Source organism: Enoplosus armatus, chromosome 16 (assembly GCF_043641665.1).
Source record: "Enoplosus armatus isolate fEnoArm2 chromosome 16, fEnoArm2.hap1, whole genome shotgun sequence".
In the NCBI taxonomy this organism is placed as follows: Eukaryota; Metazoa; Chordata; class Actinopteri; order Centrarchiformes; family Enoplosidae; genus Enoplosus; species Enoplosus armatus.
Window position 1 is genome coordinate 21,573,680 of NC_092195.1, and position 18,423 is coordinate 21,592,102.

At 40.1% G+C, this 18,423-nt stretch overlaps 1 protein-coding gene and 4 gene segments (V, D, J or C); all 5 read left to right on the top strand.

Annotated features, from left to right (window-relative positions):
• The window catches only part of LOC139299140 (zinc finger protein 271-like), a 71,042-nt gene that overhangs the window by 15,728 nt on the left and 36,891 nt on the right, over positions 1 to 18,423 (top strand). The gene's annotated exons all lie outside the window — the stretch shown is intronic.
• LOC139299184 (Ig kappa-b4 chain C region-like) lies at positions 47 to 1,547 on the top strand (the record flags this gene model as incomplete). The annotated part of the segment is given in 3 exon segments: positions 47 to 68; positions 253 to 360; positions 1,086 to 1,547. Coding segments are annotated over 3 exon segments (465 nt in total), but the record flags the coding sequence as incomplete, so codon positions are not given.
• LOC139299186 (Ig kappa-b4 chain C region-like) lies at positions 4,147 to 5,883 on the top strand. The segment is given in 3 exon segments: positions 4,147 to 4,203; positions 4,454 to 4,580; positions 5,382 to 5,883. Coding segments are annotated over 3 exon segments (516 nt in total).
• On the top strand, positions 8,857 to 9,411 carry LOC139299188 (Ig kappa-b4 chain C region-like). The segment is given in 2 exon segments: positions 8,857 to 8,860; positions 9,012 to 9,411. Coding segments are annotated over 2 exon segments (336 nt in total).
• Positions 14,107 to 15,768, top strand: LOC139299189 (Ig kappa-b4 chain C region-like). The segment is given in 3 exon segments: positions 14,107 to 14,115; positions 14,367 to 14,493; positions 15,295 to 15,768. Coding segments are annotated over 3 exon segments (468 nt in total).

Consider the following 18,423-nt stretch of genomic DNA (forward strand, 5'->3'; position numbering starts at 1 on the left):
TCAGATTAATCATTAGAAATTATTTAATACACATTTTATATGATTCTGGCTTCATGCTCGTGGACAAAGTTAGTTTCAAAATGTTTTGTCTTGTTGTTATATAATATTAATATAGATTTGATTTTAAATGAATATATATGTAATAAAAACACACATTCTGTAAATCTGGGGCTCTGTGTTATTGTCACTTTTCATTTTATCTGACAGAATTTGAGCAACAGAATCTAATTTTGGTGAGTTTGTTTGTGTCAGAGTCAGAGAGCCGTGTCTCTCTACAGTCAGAGGTTTTTGTACGGCGGCTCAATGACTTTGTATCACTGTGGTGGACTTTTGGTGGAGGAACCAGACTGGATGTTAACTGTAAGTACATTTGACTCCTTCAATAACTCAAATTCTATATTTATTCTTTATTTATTTCATTACTGCAATAATGTAGCTGAGAATTGGATTTTAATAAAATCGCAGTGATTCTTGAATGCGTCACATTTTGTCCTCAAACTGAGTAAAATCTTCTTCAGTTAAACATTTCGTTTCACTGGAATTTAAATTTTAACTGTTTCCAGATATTACAGAAGATCAGGTCAGAAGAAAATATTGTAATTAAGTATTTTTTATAGGTTTTTACTGGATCTTTCTCAAAGAATAAAAATGTTCACACACTGTATGTCCCAAATGAATATCTTAAAACGTTACTGCTATATTTAACCAACATGATGTATGACTTTGACTTGATGAGTTTTCATATGTAACTCAGTAGTTAACAATGTTCATTTTGAATGAAAAAGTCAAACACACACCACCGAGGTCTTTTCTGTCATAAAAGATATTTTTTAAATAGTGTAAAACAATGTAAAGCTGACATTTTTCATTTGAGGCAATATATTTTTTAACAAAAAAACTTGTAGTTTTGTAGTTTGCAGATTAAACATTAATACATCTGCGGAACAAAAGGCCACTCTGAACTTTTTATCTTTAGGACTGAAACCTGTCTGTTGTCATGGTTACTGAGCTCAGAGAGGAAGTGAAACACTGACGAGAAGGTTCTCGAAAAAATCTTCTCTCTCTCTCTCTCTCTCTCTCTGCAGTGGGTCGAGTCACCCCCACCCTGACGGTGCTGCCCCCCTCCATTGAGGAGCTGGATAAGGGGAAGGCCACGCTCATGTGCCTGGCCAACAAGGGCTTCCCCTCAGACTGGAGTCTGGCCTGGAAGGTGGACGGCAGCAGCAGCAGCAGCAGCAGCTGGGAGGAGAGCAGGAGCCCCGGGGTGCTGGAGAAGGACGGCCACTACAGCTGGAGCAGCACCCTGAGGCTAACTGCAGACCAGTGGGGGAAGGTGGGCTCTGTGACCTGCGAGGCCACCCAGGGCTCCCAGGCTCCGCTCTCAGAGACACTGAGGAGAGACCAGTGTTCCCAGTCCTGACCTGACTCACTGGAACTCTGCTGCTGGTTTTACTCTGCTACTGCTCTCAGTCTGCACTCTGTGACTCTCTCTCTCTTTCTCTCAGTTATGTTTTCTAGTTTTTTGTAATGTTGATCATTTCAGTGTTTCCAGACAATAAAGACGAGTTCATCAAATCAGTTGGTTTCATGTTTATTGTTATCAAAGAGTCTTAATACATTTTCTCTTCATGCTGTCAGTGACTGTTTTAAATCAAAGATGTTGTAATGTCTCCGTGATGATTTTACAAAGAATGTCTAATATCACGTAATGTATATCCAGAGTTTAGACTTTATATACTTCGACAAAACTCCTCACTTTAAATTGTACAAACCAGTGATGGCCGTAGTTAACTCCAAAACTGGTTCTCAGACTCAATATGAATGACTTCATGATTGAAAATGTCTCTGATAATAAACCTTTGATAGGTACATTTCAATGAAAAATCATCCATTCATCCATTTATCCAAAAAACACTATAAAACTGCAAAAGTCTGAAAACTAGTTTGTAAATCTGATGTAAATAGCAGTATGTCATCAGCATAATGAGATATAAAATGAGTGTGATCTACAAACAGGAACTATTTACAAACTGCTACTGCTGAAGAACCATAAAGACAATTAAAAGAGATGATAAAATAATTAAAATGTTACTGATTTACATACTCCATGAAATCCTTTCTGGTTTCTGTCATAAAATGAATTTGTTTGCTGGAGTAAAAAACACACAAGATGACTGAAACATGTTACAGACATGATTAGTAATTTATTTATTTCAACTATGAGTATATTTGAGTTTCTGTAAAAATGGTTGGATATAAAATAAATAAATCATATTTACAGTTTTTGTGTTCATGTGTTATTATAGTCATGGATTAAACTCATCAAAGAATTGAAGTCATTCTTCAACAGAGGTTAACTTTAATGTGCAGCAGATGTTTCAAACTGTTTTATTGAAAGTGTTAAAAGTATAACTTTTAGTTAGATACAGTATTTTTAGTGTTAAAATGTTCAAAGTGAGTTATTATTGACTACATTAATTTTAGTCAAACCTCTGTTGTTTTAGTTTCAGTGCAGCTGTTGGGTCAGATCAGGTCGTCTCCAGCTGAGGGAGGTTTTTGTACGATGTTGTATCACCGTGTGAACGGACTGGAACCCTGCTGACAGAAGATCTCTCTTTTTTACACAGTAATTAATGCACGTCAGGTTCAGGTGGGTTTACCAGAGGTCCGATGCAGCTGGGGTCCAATATTCTGGACCTGTGAAGACGTCTACTGTATGTGTCCAGACCTAAATTCAATTCTCTGACTAATGACTGTCACAGTTTGTTCAGTGACATGTGCTGTTGTCTCATGTCACTGAAGACATTCTGTTCATGACAGCGTCAGTGTTTGATGTTTCATTTATTGTGAATTTGGTTTGTGTCTCTACATTAGAGGAGCTGACTCTGCTGTTGTTGGGATTTTAATGGTCTGACTGAGCTTCTTCACTGGAACTGTTCTCTTCATTTGAGGAAATTTTCAGGTTGTTGAGGAGGACTGTTTGAACTTCAGGAGGAAAACTGGTAGAGACATAATGAACATCATGAATCATCTGTGTATGTGTGTGTGTGTGTGTGTGTGTATCCTCAGTGAAGTGTATCAGTTCAGTTTCTGTTCAGTCTGACTGAGGGAGGTTTTTGTACAACGCTTTTTCACTGTGTGAACAGATACTGACTGTTGATATAGTGTTGACTCTGACAGTAGTAAACTGCTGCATCTTCAGTCTGGACTCCACTGATGGTCAGAGTGAAGTCAGAGTTTGATCCACTGCCTGTAAAACGACCTGGAATCCCTGATGCTCGAGTGCTAGCATAGTAAATGAGGAGTTTAGGAGTTTCTCCATCTCTCTGTTGGTACCAGGCTAAAAGGTGGTTGTTGCTCCAAACACGAACATTCTGACTGGTCCTACATGTGATGGAGACGGAGCCTCCCAGAGCAGAGCTCACTGCTCCAGGCTGAGTCACTGTGACCTGGCCTCTGGACTCTGAGGACACAGAGACAACAACATAAAGCAGCGTCGTGGTTTTGTGGGCTTCATTTCAGAGGGACGGATGTTCATAGAGGAGAGCGGTTTGATTCTCTGGACTTTACCTGTGAAGCAGCAGCAGAGGAGAGTCCAGATGAGGACGGAGGTCAAAGTCATGTTTTTGATGAGGAGGATTTCTGTGGCTTCTGTTGTCATGAAGGACAGCTGTCAGTCATCCAGTGTTCAACTCTCAGGACTATAAACTCTCCCAGAGCACTGGAGCATGGAGCTGCTGATGCAAAGTGGCTCTCTATGGAAATGCTCTGACTGACTCCAACAGGGACTTGGATCACTCTGATGATGCTGTTAATCAATGGATCGATCACTTTATCACATTATTGATTAGAAAGTATTTAATACACATTTTATATGATTCTGGCTTCATGCTCATGGACAAATTTAGTTTCAAAATGTTTTGTCTCATAAATTTGTTGCTTTAAAATATTAATATAGATTTGATTTTAAATGAATATATATGTAATAAAAACACACATTCTGTAAATCTGGGGCTCTGTGTTATTGTCACTTTTCATTTTATCTGACAGAATTTGAGCAACAGAATCTAATTTTGGTGAGTTTGTTTGTGTCAGAGTCAGAGAGCCGTGTCTCTCTACAGTCAGAGGTTTTTGTACGGCGGCTCAATGACTTTGTATCACTGTGGTGGACTTTTGGTGGAGGAACCAGACTGGAATTTGGAAGTAAGTCAAACCTTTAAAAACCTCTTTTACTTCAGTAGCTGTTGTTCTTCCTTTATGTTCAGCATGCCAGAAAACTAGTTGACTTTCTATATTAATGTATAATTTCTATAGAAATATTTTGCACTGAGAGACAAAGTTCACTTCAATAATATAAATTCAAAAACTCATTGTAATAATATCAAATATTAATCCGGAGGACCAATCATTACTTCCATCTTTAATGGTAAAGTTGCATCTTGAGGGCTTGTAGGTTCAGTTCAGTCTGTCAGAGTCAGAGAGCCGTGTCTCTCTACAGTCAGAGGTTTTTGTACGGCGGCTCAATGACTTTGTATCACTGTGGTACACGTTCGGTGGAGGAACCAGACTGGATGTTGGAAGTAAGTTTCTGCACAAATACTCAATAAAATATCGTAAAGTAATGTTTTAAATCCACTTTTTGGATGTTGGAGGCAGATAAATATATCTTGTTTGAACACTTTTAGTCTTCATGTCTTTATTTCTCCTCCTTTATCATGGAGGCTGACTCAGAGCAGCTTTACTAAACTGTCTTTACACATTCCTGTCACACTGAAGTTTAAACAGCTTCAAGTGGAGAAAAGATCAAACTTTAATCACCAGGATTAGTTTTACATTTTACACCACAATGATAACTGTTGTTATGATGAATTCAAATGTGCTCAAGTAAAACTGAACAGAGTGAAGATAAAGACGGGTATTTGAACATGTGTAAAATCTCTGATCTCTTTATTGTGTCATATATTGTCTCAAATCCTGTTTGAAAATCTTTTGAACTGTTTGCTGATGATGATTTAAATGTACACGAAGAACATTTGATTGTCGTCATTTCATTTTCTGTATTTATTCAAGTTTCCACTGAATACTTTAAAGTCATGTATAGTTGAGATCTTTTGCCAAACGTGCTCCTTTTATTTCCAGTGTAGTTTGATATATTTCAGGTCGTCCTGTATGATGATTCTCTCTGTGCTGAGATGCATGAGAGGCTTCTTAAAGGGAAGTGAAACAATGTGTGAGTGAATGACTGGTGGAGCAGAAAAACCATCTGACAGAAACTCCTTAAAGGAGAAAATCAGCTCTCACACAGTGAAGGTGTCCAAGTGTCTGGTGGTTGATTGACAGCTGTGTGGTCCCCGTCCTCTAAGCTGATTGGTGTCTCCTAGGTGATGCCCGTCCCACCCTGACGGTGCTGCCCCCCTCCATTGAGGAGCTGGATAAGGGGAAGGCCACGCTCATGTGCCTGGCCAACAAGGGCTTCCCCTCAGACTGGAGTCTGGCCTGGAAGGTGGACGGCAGCAGCAGCAGCAGCAGCAGCTGGGAGGAGAGCAGGAGCCCCGGGGTGCTGGAGAAGGACGGCCACTACAGCTGGAGCAGCACCCTGAGGCTAACTGCAGACCAGTGGGGGAAGGTGGGCTCTGTGACCTGCGAGGCCACCCAGGGCTCCCAGACTCCGCTCTCAGAGACACTGAGAAGAGACCAGTGTTCCCAGTCCTGACCTGACTCACTGGGACTCTGCTGCTGGTTTTACTCTGCTACTGCTCTCAGTCTGCACTCTGTGACTCTCTCTCTCTTTCATTTGACATGTTTCAGTAACAATATTATTAATAACAATATTGTTTCAATGTTATTTCAGTGTTGCCAGATAATAAAGACGAGTTCATCAAATCAGTTGGTTTCATGTTTATTGTTATCAAAGAGTCTTAATACATTTTCTCTTCATGCTGTCAGTGACTGTTTCAAATCAAAGATGTTGTAATGTCTCCGTGATGATTTTACAAAGAATGTCTCATATCACGTAATGTATATCCAGAGTTTAGACTTTATATACTTCGACAAAACTCCTCACTTTAAATTGTACAAACCAGTGATGGTTGTAGTTAACTCCAAAGCTGGTTCTCATACTCAATATGAATGACTTCATGATTGAAAATGTCTCTGATAATAAACCTTTGATATGTACATTTAAAAAAAAAATCATCCATTCATCCATTTATCCAAAAAACACTAAAAAACTGCAAAAGTCTGAAAACTATTTTGTAAATCTGATGTAAATAGCAGTATGTCATCAGCATAATGAGATATAAAATAAGTGTGATCTATAAACAGGAACTATTTACAAACTGCTACTGCTGAAGAACCACAAAGACAATTAAAAGAGATGATAAAATAATTAAAATGTTACTGATTTACATATTCCATGAAATCCTTTCTGGTTTCTGTCATAAAATGAATTTGTTTGCTGGAATAAAAAACACACAAGATGACTGAAACATGTTACAGACATGATTAGTAATTTATTTATTTCAACTATGAGTATATTTGAGTTTCTGTAAAAATGGTTGGATATAAAATAAATAAATCATATTTACAGTTTTTGTGTTCATGTGTTATTATAGTCATGGATTAAACTCATCAAAGAATTGAAGTCATTCTTCAACAGAGGTTAACTTTAATGTGCAGCAAATGTTTCAAACCCTGTTTTAATGAAAGTGTTAAAAGTATAACTTTTAGTTAGATACCTCTGTTGTTTTAGTTTCAGTGCAGCTGTTGGGTCAGATCAGGTCGTCTCCAGCTGAGGGAGGTTTTTGTACGATGTTGTATCACCGTGTGAACGGACTGGAACCCTGCTGACAGAAGATCTCTCTTTTTTACACAGTAATTAATGCACGTCAGGTTCAGGTAGGTTTACCAGAGGTCCGATGCAGGTGGGGTCCAATATTCTGGACCTGTGAAGACGTCTACTGTATGTGTCCAGATCTAAATTCAATTCTCTGACTAATGACCGTCACAGTTTTTTCAGTGACATGTGCTGTTGTCTCATGTCCCAGAAGACATTCTGGTCATGACAGCGTCAGTGTTTGATGTTTCATTTATTGTGAATTTAGTTTGTGTCTCTACATTAGAGGAGCTGACTCTGCTGTTGTTGGGATTTTAATGGTCTGACTGAGCTTCTTCACTGGAACTGTTCTCTTCATTTGAGGAAATTTTCAGGTTGTTGAGGAGGACTGTTTGAACTTCAGGAGGAAAACTGGTAGAGACATAATGAACATCATGAATCATCTGTGTGTGTGTGTGTGTGTGTGTGTGTGTATCCTCAGTGAAGTGTATCAGTCTCTGCAGTAGCTTCCAGCTGCAGCAGTCAGTTCAGTTTCTGTTCAGTCTGACTGAGGGAGGTTTTTGTACGACACTTTTTCACTGTGTGAACAGATACTGACTGTTGATAAGGTGTCGACCCTTACAGTAGTAAACTGCTGCATCTTCAGTCTGGACTCCACTGATGGTCAGAGTGAAGTCAGTGTTTGATCCACTGCCTGAAAAACGACCTGGAATCCCTGATGCTGGGCGATTTGACCAATAAATGAGCAGTTGAGGAGATCCTCTTTGTTTTTGTTGGTACCATTCCACAGAGTCAGAATTAATCACATTCTGACTGATCTTACATCTGATGGAGACGGAGCCTCCCAGAGCAGAGCTCACTGCTCCAGGCTGAGTCACTGTGACCTGGCCTCTGGACTCTGAGGACACAGAGACAACAACATAAAGCAGCGTCGTGGTTTTGTGGGCTTCATTTCAGAGGGACGGATGTTCATAGAGGAGAGCGGTTTGATTCTCTGGACTTTACCTGTGAAGCAGCAGCAGAGGAGAGTCCAGATGAGGACGGAGGTCAAAGTCATGTTTTTGATGAGGAGGATTTCTGTGGCTTCTGTTGTCATGAAGGACAGCTGTCAGTCATCCAGTGTTCAACTCTCAGGACTATAAACTCTCCCAGAGCACTGGAGCATGGAGCTGCTGATGCAAAGTGGCTCTCTATGGAAATGCTCTGACTGACTCCAACAGGGACTTGGATCACTCTGATGATGCTGTTAATCACTTTATCAGATTATTGATTAGGAATGTGTCATGGCTCCTTTGTTTGTGGATTTGATGCCTCTGAACAGATTATTTTCCCCCTGAAATATCTTTTTTGATTCATTTTTCTTCCGCAGCACTCTTTGATTTCCACACATATTTAACATGTCTCCTGTTTAACGTTGAAGTTGAACTCAAAGCAGTTTTACTGAACTTCTCTTTAAACCTGACATTTAACTTGTGAAATGTGAACAGCTTGAACTGTGGGAAGCAATAAAGAACAACACTCGTACTTTAAAAATGTTTTCAAACTTAAGACTTTAATTCTCCATTTCAAACTGTTTCAAAGTTGAGAAAAAATATTTTGAACAAGTGTGAATTAAGATAAAAATGTTAAAATGCTGTCAAATGTCTGATTTTCTAAAATGACTCAAACTGTCTTTTAATCTCAGGTTGAAATCAGGTTGACAGTCCTCTCATGAAAGTTGTATTTTTAAAGCTGTCTGATGAACAGTTTACCTGTTCGTCAGTTAGTTTTGGATGATAATGTCCTTAAACAGAGGATCTGATGAACTTGCAGAAATCATAGATGACTGAAAATATATTCAAACTGTATTTTATTGTTTTCTCCAACCAAAATAAAATACAAGAAAGATTCATTTTTGTATTTTGACATCTAAAACGTGCTCCTTTTATTCCCAGTGTAGTTTGATATATTTCAGGTCGTCCTGTATGATGATTCTCTCTGTGCTGAGATGCATGAGAGGCTTCTTAAAGGGAAGTGAAACAATGTGTGAGTGAGTGACTGGTGGAGCAGAAAAACCATCTGACAGAAACTCCTTAAAGGAGAAAATCAGCTCTCACACAGTGAAGGTGTCCAAGTGTCTGGTGGTTGATTGACAGCTGTGTGGTCCCCGTCCTCTAAGCTGATTGGTGTCTCCTAGGTGATGCCCGTCCCACCCTGACGGTGCTGCCCCCCTCCATTGAGGAGCTGGATAAGGGGAAGGCCACGCTCATGTGCCTGGCCAACAAGGGCTTCCCCTCAGACTGGAGTCTGGCCTGGAAGGTGGACGGCAGCAGCAGCAGCAGCAGCAGCTGGGAGGAGAGCAGGAGCCCCGGGGTGCTGGAGAAGGACGGCCACTACAGCTGGAGCAGCACCCTGAGGCTAACTGCAGACCAGTGGGGGAAGGTGGGCTCTGTGACCTGCGAGGCCACCCAGGGCTCCCAGGCTCCGCTCTCAGAGACACTGAGGAGAGACCAGTGTTCCCAGTCCTGACCCGACTCACTGGGACTCTGCTGCTGGTTTTACTCTGCTACTGCTCTCAGTCTGCACTCTGTGACTCTCTCTCTCTTTCTCTCAGTTATGTTTTCTAGTTTTTTGTAATGTTGATCATTTCAGTGTTTCCAGACAATAAAGGGCTATTTATCAATTAGATTCTACTTCCTGTTGTAGTTTTTATAACATGAACAGATGATTATGAGACTTTCTTAAAGAGATGAAATACAACTTCTCCTTATTGAGAGAATGTTTTATTGTTGTTGATGTATAAAGAAATAATTTACTGTTACATCCAGTAACTCTGTCAGTTCAAGCTGACAGTGTCTCTGTTTAGAAGTGGTATTCTGTATATTTGAATTAGCAGAGTCCACATGGACTGAAACATCTGCTCCTTCACTCTGAACCCTGCACACTAATCCTGTGTTGGTTGACATTTTACATTTTCATATATTTTGAATATATATTTGGTCAAGTAATGATTTTGTCCCCTGGGTTCAGACACAGGGCTCTTAAACTGATTGTTATATGCTGTACGCAGGACAGAAATCTCAAAAAGTTTTGATTTTCAGGACTAGAAATATAAAGTCAGATTTCATCAGCATAAAGAGAAATCTAGCAGACCTTCACGCTGTCTCAGTCTTTATATCTGTCTCTGTTTAATGTAGCTAATGATATATTTCAGTAGTGCTGTTTGCTCCTTTAATGCTGATGTTTTCAACATTTCATGACAACAAATGTATTTTACATAGAAGAGTTTTTGTTTATGTATATCACAAATTCAGAATTTCAAACAATTCCCAAAATAATAATGACTTAAATTTGTTTATATATGAATGTCTTTAAAGGTTTTGTTTTGATACAATATTTCCTAAAGATGTACTACGGCAAGGGAATAAACTGAGGTAGCTAAATGAAACATTAATCGTGTAATATCATCTGTATGTTTTGACCCCTGAAACATCAGCATGTCAGTGTCCCATCTATAAGCACTGAAACTAAAATGGTGTCAAAGGACGTCTTTGCTGTGTGTCTCTTTTCTTTCAGCACCAGGAGATCAATCTGAATCACTTGTAAAAACTGGCAGCCATGATGTGTTACATGACAGAGAGCAGGACACATACCTGTGTTTGGACTGAAACAGACACTTTTAGTTTGAGAGGGTGGACGAGGAACAGCTGAATGGTTGGAATACTTAATTAGTAATGTTGACTAAATCACAGTGTCACTAAATACAAATAGCATCTTTGAACAGAAAACACTGGAATCATATCAGTCCATTACACCAATGATCTGACAATTTTGAGTTAGTTTGTTTTGTTGAACAATCTTAGCATTTGTCATTTGACTTTAACGCTCATCAGTATCACATTCTTTCAACTACATTGTAATTACATTAGAAATTAATTTATTGAACTGTGAGTTAGCTGTTTACAAAGACACCAACTGAATGAGTTTGAAATTATAACATAAAACCTTTATATGTTTACTCACAAAATGCTGATGTCAAAAAGTAGTGTTTCCTGACTTACTAACATTACATCCTTACTCTGCCGGTTTGTAAACTGTGGAGTATTCATTATCTTCTATACATAAATTAAATGAATACAGTATTTGTATCTTCTTACAACATGAGAATATGTTGCAGTCAAACCTCTGTTGTTTTAGTTTCAGTGCAGCTGTTGGGTCAGATCAGTTCCTCTCCAGCTGAGGGAGGTTTTTGTACGATGGTGTATCACTGTGTGAACGGGAAGCTGGAACCCTGCTGACAGAAGTAAACTCCTGAATCTTCAGTCTGGACTCCTCTGATGGTCAGAGTGTAGTCAGACCCAGATCCACTTCCAGTAAAATGATCTGAAACTCCAGACTGACGGGTTGAAGCTGTATGAATCAGGAGTTTAGGAGCTTCTCCAGGTTTCTGAAGGTACCAGTGGAGGTAACCACCAACACTTGAACTGGCTTTACATCTGAGAGAGACAATCTGTCCTGGAACAACAGACTGAGATCCAGGAGACTGAGTCAGGATCTTTTGACCTGATGAACCTGGAAAACATGAACAAGAGGAGAAGGGTTGTTGAGACAATTCCAGTTTGGAGAAAGATGATCAACATCCAAACAGAAGAGTCTCATTTCTTTAACACGGAGAATAGATGGAAGAAGGTCAATGCTGCTTGTTTCAGTGTTTCTCCGTCACAGCAGAACATCATTGTGGTGAACCTGGTGTTCACGAGAGAGTCTCACCCTGAACAAGGAGCCCCAGGGCGGCCAGCAGTAGAAGCAGTGACATCATCATTGTGCTGCCGGTGTGTCAGTGGCTCTGAAAGGCCTGGACAGCCGCTGATCAACACTGTCCTCTTAACGTCTGGGAGCAGAGAGGCAGGACACACATGCAAACACACAGAGTCAGTGAAGTGTAGCTGTCCTCATCACATCATGGTGTTTCCCCCTCACTGCCGAGAGCGTTGTCCTACATATTTACATATTTACAAGTAGAGGATATTGAAAAGTCTGGTAGTAAACCAATCCAGTGATTTGGGGACAGTGTTTTCTTTCTTTCCAGTTTGGTAATATGGTCCTTTATGACAATGATTAGTGATATTAATATTAATGTGGGTTCGACATGTTTAGGTGTTTGTAATGTTGAGATTTCATCCAGTAAAGCGGTGATGAGTCACAAGGGGATGCTGAGGCCGAGGATCTCAGATAGCTTCCTCGAGAAACTCCAACCAGACGTTTTGGACATGTGGACAGAGCCAGAAAACATGGAGGTCATCGTTGGTTACAGTTGGACAGATTTCTTTGTCTCAAGTCCATGTGGTAACAGCTGTGAGCAGTAATATGACTCAACTTCTCGTCCATGTTGACTTAAAAGATGAGATTTGACAAAGTTGATGCTTTACACTCAAAACTATTTAACCACAAGGTCCATTCAGTAGCTGTTCTGGAGCTTTGGAGCGAATTACATGATCTTCCTCAGCAGATGGAGTTCACCCCGCTGTCATGGAATGTCTTTTGCTTGTAGGCAAACATGGACAAAAAGTCCCAAAAATGCTTAAAGGAATGTGAAAACCTTCAATTTAGTGACAATATGGGCGACTCCATCTGCTGAAGAAGATCATGTGATATGATTGAAAGCTCCACAACAGTTAGTGGATGATGTTTTGCCAACTGCTGTTTCCAGGATCAACAGTGAGCTTTCTCAATGTATTTGTTTTTTTGTTGCAAGTAAGAGAGAATGTGTTGCATATGATTTATATATATAAGCAGTTATAATTGTATAAATATAAAGTCATATGACGTAGTTCTTTTACGTCTTTTGCCTTGTTATGATTCCAACTGATATTTAACTTTTCTTCAGATGACATGAGTTTATATAATCAAAATAAAGTTGTTTTTAATTTGAGGGATGTGCAGGTTTTCTTTGGGCAACCTTATTCTGAAAGTGTCGGATGTTGATCTGAGTCTTCATATTTTCTTTGAACTGGATGTAGTTGAAATAGCTGTGATCCAGTATGAAGCTGAGGTCAAAGGTCATGACCAAGACTTTGCTCATTAACTTTCCCAGGTTGGCTTGGTGTGTGTGTGTGTGTGTGTGTGTCCTCAGTGAAGTGTATCAGTCTCTGCAGTAGCTTCCAGCTGCAGCAGTCAGTTCAGTTTCTGTTCAGTCTGACTGAGGGAGGTTTTTGTACGACGCTTTTTCACTGTGTGAACAGATACTGACTGTTGATATAGTGTCGACTCTGACAGTAGTAAACTGCTGCATCTTCAGTCTGGACTCCACTGATGGTCAGAGTGAAGTCAGAGTTTGATCCACTGCCTGTAAAACGACCTGGAATCCCTGACATTCTCTGATTAGTGTAGTAAATCAGCAGTTTAGGAGTTTCTCCATCCTTCTGTTGGTACCAGGCTAAACAGTGAGCACTGCTACAGCTCTCAGCCACACGACTGGTCCTACATCTGATGGAGACGGAGCCTCCCAGAGCAGAGCTCACTGCTCCAGGCTGAGTCACTGTGACCTGGCCTCTGGACTCTGAGGACACAGAGACAACAACATAAAGCAGCGTCGTGGTTTTGTGGGCTTCATTTCAGAGGGACGGATGTTCATAGAGGAGAGCGGTTTGATTCTCTGGACTTTACCTGTGAAGCAGCAGCAGAGGAGAGTCCAGATGAGGACGGAGGTCAAAGTCATGTTTTTGATGAGGAGGATTTCTGTGGCTTCTGTTGTCATGAAGGACAGCTGTCAGTCATCCAGTGTTCAACTCTCAGGACTATAAACTCTCCCAGAGCACTGGAGCATGGAGCTGCTGATGCAAAGTGGCTCTCTATGGAAATGCTCTGACTGACTCCAACAGGGACTTGGATCACTCTGATGATGCTGTTAATCAATGGATCAATCACTTCATCAGATTATTGATTAGAAAGTATTTAATACACATTTTATATGTTTCTGGCTTCATGCTCGTGGACAAAGTTAGTTTCAAAATGTTTTGTCTTATATAAATTTGTTGCTTTAAAATATTAATATAGATTTGATTTTAAATGAATATATATGTAATAAAAACACACATTCTGTAAATCTGGGGCTCTGTGTTATTTTCACTTTTCATTTTATCTGACAGAATTTGAGCAACAGAATCTAATTTTGGTGAGTTTGTTTGTGTCAGAGTCAGAGAGCCGTGTCTCTCTACAGTCAGAGGTTTTTGTACGGCGGCTCAATGACTTTGTATCACTGTGGTGGACTTTTGGTGGAGGAACCAGACTGGATGTTGGAAGTAAGTCAAACCTTTAAAAACCTCTTTTACTTCAGTAGCTGTTGTTCTTCCTTTATGTTCAGCATGCCAGAAAACTAGTTGACTTTCTATATTAATGTATAATTTCTGTAGAAATATTTTGCACTGAGAGACAAAGTTCACTTCAATAATATAAATTTAAAAACTCATTGTAATAAATATAAAATATTAATCCGGAGGATAAATCATTACTTCCATCTTTAATGGTAAAGTTGCATCTTGAGGGCTTGTAGGTTCAGTTCAGTCTGTCAGAGTCAGAGAGCCGTGTCTCTCTACAGTCAGAGGTTTTTGTACGGCGGCTCAATGACTTTGTATCACTGTGGTTGACTTTTGGTGGAGGAACCAGACTGGATGTTGGAAGTAAGTTTCTGCACAAATACTCAATAAAATATTGTAAAGTAATGTTTTAAATCCACTTTTTGGATGTTGGAGGCAGATAAATATATCTTGTTTGAACACTTTTAGTCTTCATGTCTTTATTTCTCCTCCTTTATCATGGAGGCTGACTCAGAGCAGCTTTACTAAACTGTCTTTACACATTCCTGTCACACTGAAGTTTAAACAGCTTCAAGTGGAGAAAAGATCAAACTTTAATCACCAGGATTAGTGTTAAATTTTACACCACAATGATAACTGTTGTTATGATGAATTCAAATGTGCTCAAGTAAAACTGAACAGAGTGAAGATAAAGACGGGTATTTGAACATGTGTAAAATCTCTGATTTCTTTATTGTGTCATATATTGTCTCAAATCCTGTTTGAAAATCTTTTCAACTGTTTGCTGATGATGATTTAAATGTACACGAAGAACATTTGATTGTCGTCAGTTCATTTTCTGTATTTATTCAAGTTTCCACTGAATACTTTAAAGTTATGTATAGTTGAGAGTTTTTGCCAAACGTGCTCCTTTTATTTCCAGTGTAGTTTGATATATTTCAGGTCGTCCTGTATGATGATTCTCTCTGTGCTGAGATGCATGAGAGGCTTCTTAAAGGGAAGTGAAACAATGTGTGAGTGAGTGACTGGTGGAGCAGAAAAACCATCTGACAGAAACTCCTTAAAGGAGAAAATCAGCTCTCACACAGTGAAGGTGTCCAAGTGTCTGGTGGTTGATTGACAGCTGTGTGGTCCCCGTCCTCTAAGCTAATTGGTGTCTCCTAGGTGATGCCCGTCCCACCCTGACAGTGCTGCCCCCCTCCATTGAGGAGCTGGATAAGGGGAAGGCCACGCTCATGTGCCTGGCCAACAAGGGCTTCCCCTCAGACTGGAGTCTGGCCTGGAAGGTGGACGGCAGCAGCAGCAGCAGCAGCAGCTGGGAGGAGAGCAGGAGCCCCGGGGTGCTGGAGAAGGACGGCCACTACAGCTGGAGCAGCACCCTGAGGCTAACTGCAGACCAGTGGGGGAAGGTGGGCTCTGTGACCTGCGAGGCCACCCAGGGCTCCCAGGCTCCGCTCTCAGAGACACTGAGGAGAGACCAGTGTTCCCAGTCCTGACCTGACTCACTGGGACTCTGCTGCTGGTTTTACTCTGCTACTGCTCTCAGTCTGCACTCTGTGACTCTCTCTCTCTTTCATTTGACATGTTTCAGTAACAACATTATTAATAACAATATTGTTTCAATATTATTTCAGTGTTGCCAGATAATAAAGACGAGTTCATCAAATCAGTTGGTTCCATGTTTATTGTTATCAAAGCGTCTTAATACATTTTCTCTTCATGCTGTCAGTGACTGTTTTAAATCAAAGATGTTGTAATGTCTCCGTGATGATTTTACAAAGAATGTCTAATATCACGTAATGTTTATCCAGAGTTTAGACTTTATATACTTTGACAAAACTCCTCACTTTAAATTGTACAAACCAGTGATGGTCGTAGTTAACTCCAAAGCTTGTTCTCAGACTCAATATGAATGGCTTCATGATTGAAAATGTCTCTGATAATAAACCTTTGATAGGTACATTTCAATGAAAAATCATCCATTCATCCATTTATCCAAAAAACACTAAAAAACTGCAAAAGTCTGAAAACTAGTTTGTAAATCTGATGTAAATAGCAGTATGTCATCAGCATAATGAGATATAAAATGAGTGTGATCTACAAACAGGAACTATTTACAAACTGCTACTGCTGAAGAACCACAAAGACAATTAAAAGAGATGATAAAATAATTAAAATGTTACTGATTTACATATTCCATGAAATCCTTTCTGGTTTCTGTCATAAAATTAATTTGTTTGCTGGAATAAAAAACACACAAGATGACTGAAACATGTTACAGACATGATTAGTAATTTATTTATTTCAACTATGAGTATATCTGAGTTTGTGTAAAAATGGTTGGATATAAAATAAATAAATCATATTTACAGTTTTTGTGTTCATGTGTTATTATAGTCATGGATTAAACTCATCAAAGAATTGAAGTCATTCTTCAACAGAGGTTAACTTTAATGTGCAGCAAATGTTTCAAACTGTTTTATTGAAAGTGTTAAAAGTATAACTTTTAGTTAGATACAGTATATTTAGTGTTAAAATGTTCAAAGTGAGTTATTATTGACTACATTTATTTTAGTCAAACCTCTGTTGTTTTAGTTTCAGTGCAGCTGTTGGGTCAGATCAGATCGTCTCCAGCTGAGGGAGGTTTTTGTACGATGTTGTATCACCGTGTGAACGGACTGGAACCCTGCTGACAGAAGATCTTTCTTTTTTACACAGTAATTAATGCACGTCAGGTTCAGGTAGGTTTACCAGAGGTCCGATGCAGGTGGGGTCCAATATTCTGGACCTGTGAAGACGTCTACTGTATGTGTCCAGACCTAAATTCAATTCTCTGACTAATGACCGTCACAGTTTGTTCAGTGACATGTGCTGTTGTCTCATGTCACTGAAGACATTCTGTTCATGACAGCGTCAGTGTTTGATGTTTCATTTATTGTGAATTTGGTTTGTGTCTCTACATTAGAGGAGCTGACTCTGCTGTTGTTGGGATTTTAATGGTCTGACTGAGCTTCTTCACTGGAACTGTTCTCTTCATTTGAGGAAATTTTCAGGTTGTTGAGGAGGACTGTTTGAACTTCAGGAGGAAAACTGGTAGAGACATAATGAACATCATGAATCATCTGTGTGTGTGTGTGTGTGTGTGTGTGTGTGTGTCCTCAGTGAAGTGTATCAGTCTCTGCAGTAGCTTCCAGCTGCAGCAGTCAGTTCAGTTTCTGTTAAGTCTGACTGAGGGAGGTTTTTGTACGACGCTTTTTCACTGTGTGAACAGATACTGACTGTTGATAAGGTGTCGACCCTTACAGTAGTAAACTGCTGCATCTTCAGTCTGGACTCCACTGATGGTCAGAGTGAAGTCAGTGTTTGATCCACTGCCTGAAAAACGACCTGGAATCCCTGATGCTGGGCGATTTGACCAATAAATGAGCAGTTGAGGAGATCCTCTTTGTTTTTGTTGGTACCATTCCACAGAGTTAGAATTAATCACATTCTGACTGATCTTACATCTGATGGAGACGGAGCCTCCCAGAGCAGAGCTCACTGCTCCAGGCTGAGTCACTGTGACCTGGCCTCTGGACTCTGAGGACACAGAGACAACAACATAAAGCAGCGTCGTGGTTTTGTGGGCTTCATTTCAGAGGGACGGATGTTCATAGAGGAGAGCGGTTTGATTCTCTGGACTTTACCTGTGAAGCAGCAGCAGAGGAGAGTCCAGATGAGGACGGAGGTCAAAGTCATGTTTTTGATGAGGAGGATTTCTGTGGCTTCTGTTGTCATGAAGGACAGCTGTCAGTCATCCAGTGTTCAACTCTCAGGACTATAAACTCTCCCAGAGCACTGGAGCATGGAGCTGCTGATGCAAAGTGGCTCTCTATGGAAATGCTCTGACTGACTATCAGGTTGCTGTAACAAAGCTGTGTGTCAGACACTTTTCTTGTGCCACAGTGGAACAAATCGGGATGAAATGTGAACAAGAAGTCCCAAAGATGCTCGGAGGAATGGGAATTTCAACATCTACAATTTAAAGACAACTGGGTGACTCCATCTGCTGAAGAAGATCAAGTGGTGTGATTGAAAGCTCCACACCAGCCAGTGGATGGACATTGAGGGAAGATTGCTTTGCTTTTCCAGAGGTCAAGAATGAACTTTCAGGGGCGCCCCAGTAGTCCACCTAGTCGAGCGCATACTGTTAAGGCTGAGTCCTTAACGCAGCCCGGGCCCTTTGTTGCATAATCCTCCCACCTCTACTGTCTATCTTCAGCTTTCATTGTCTAATAACAAGAAATGCCCCCC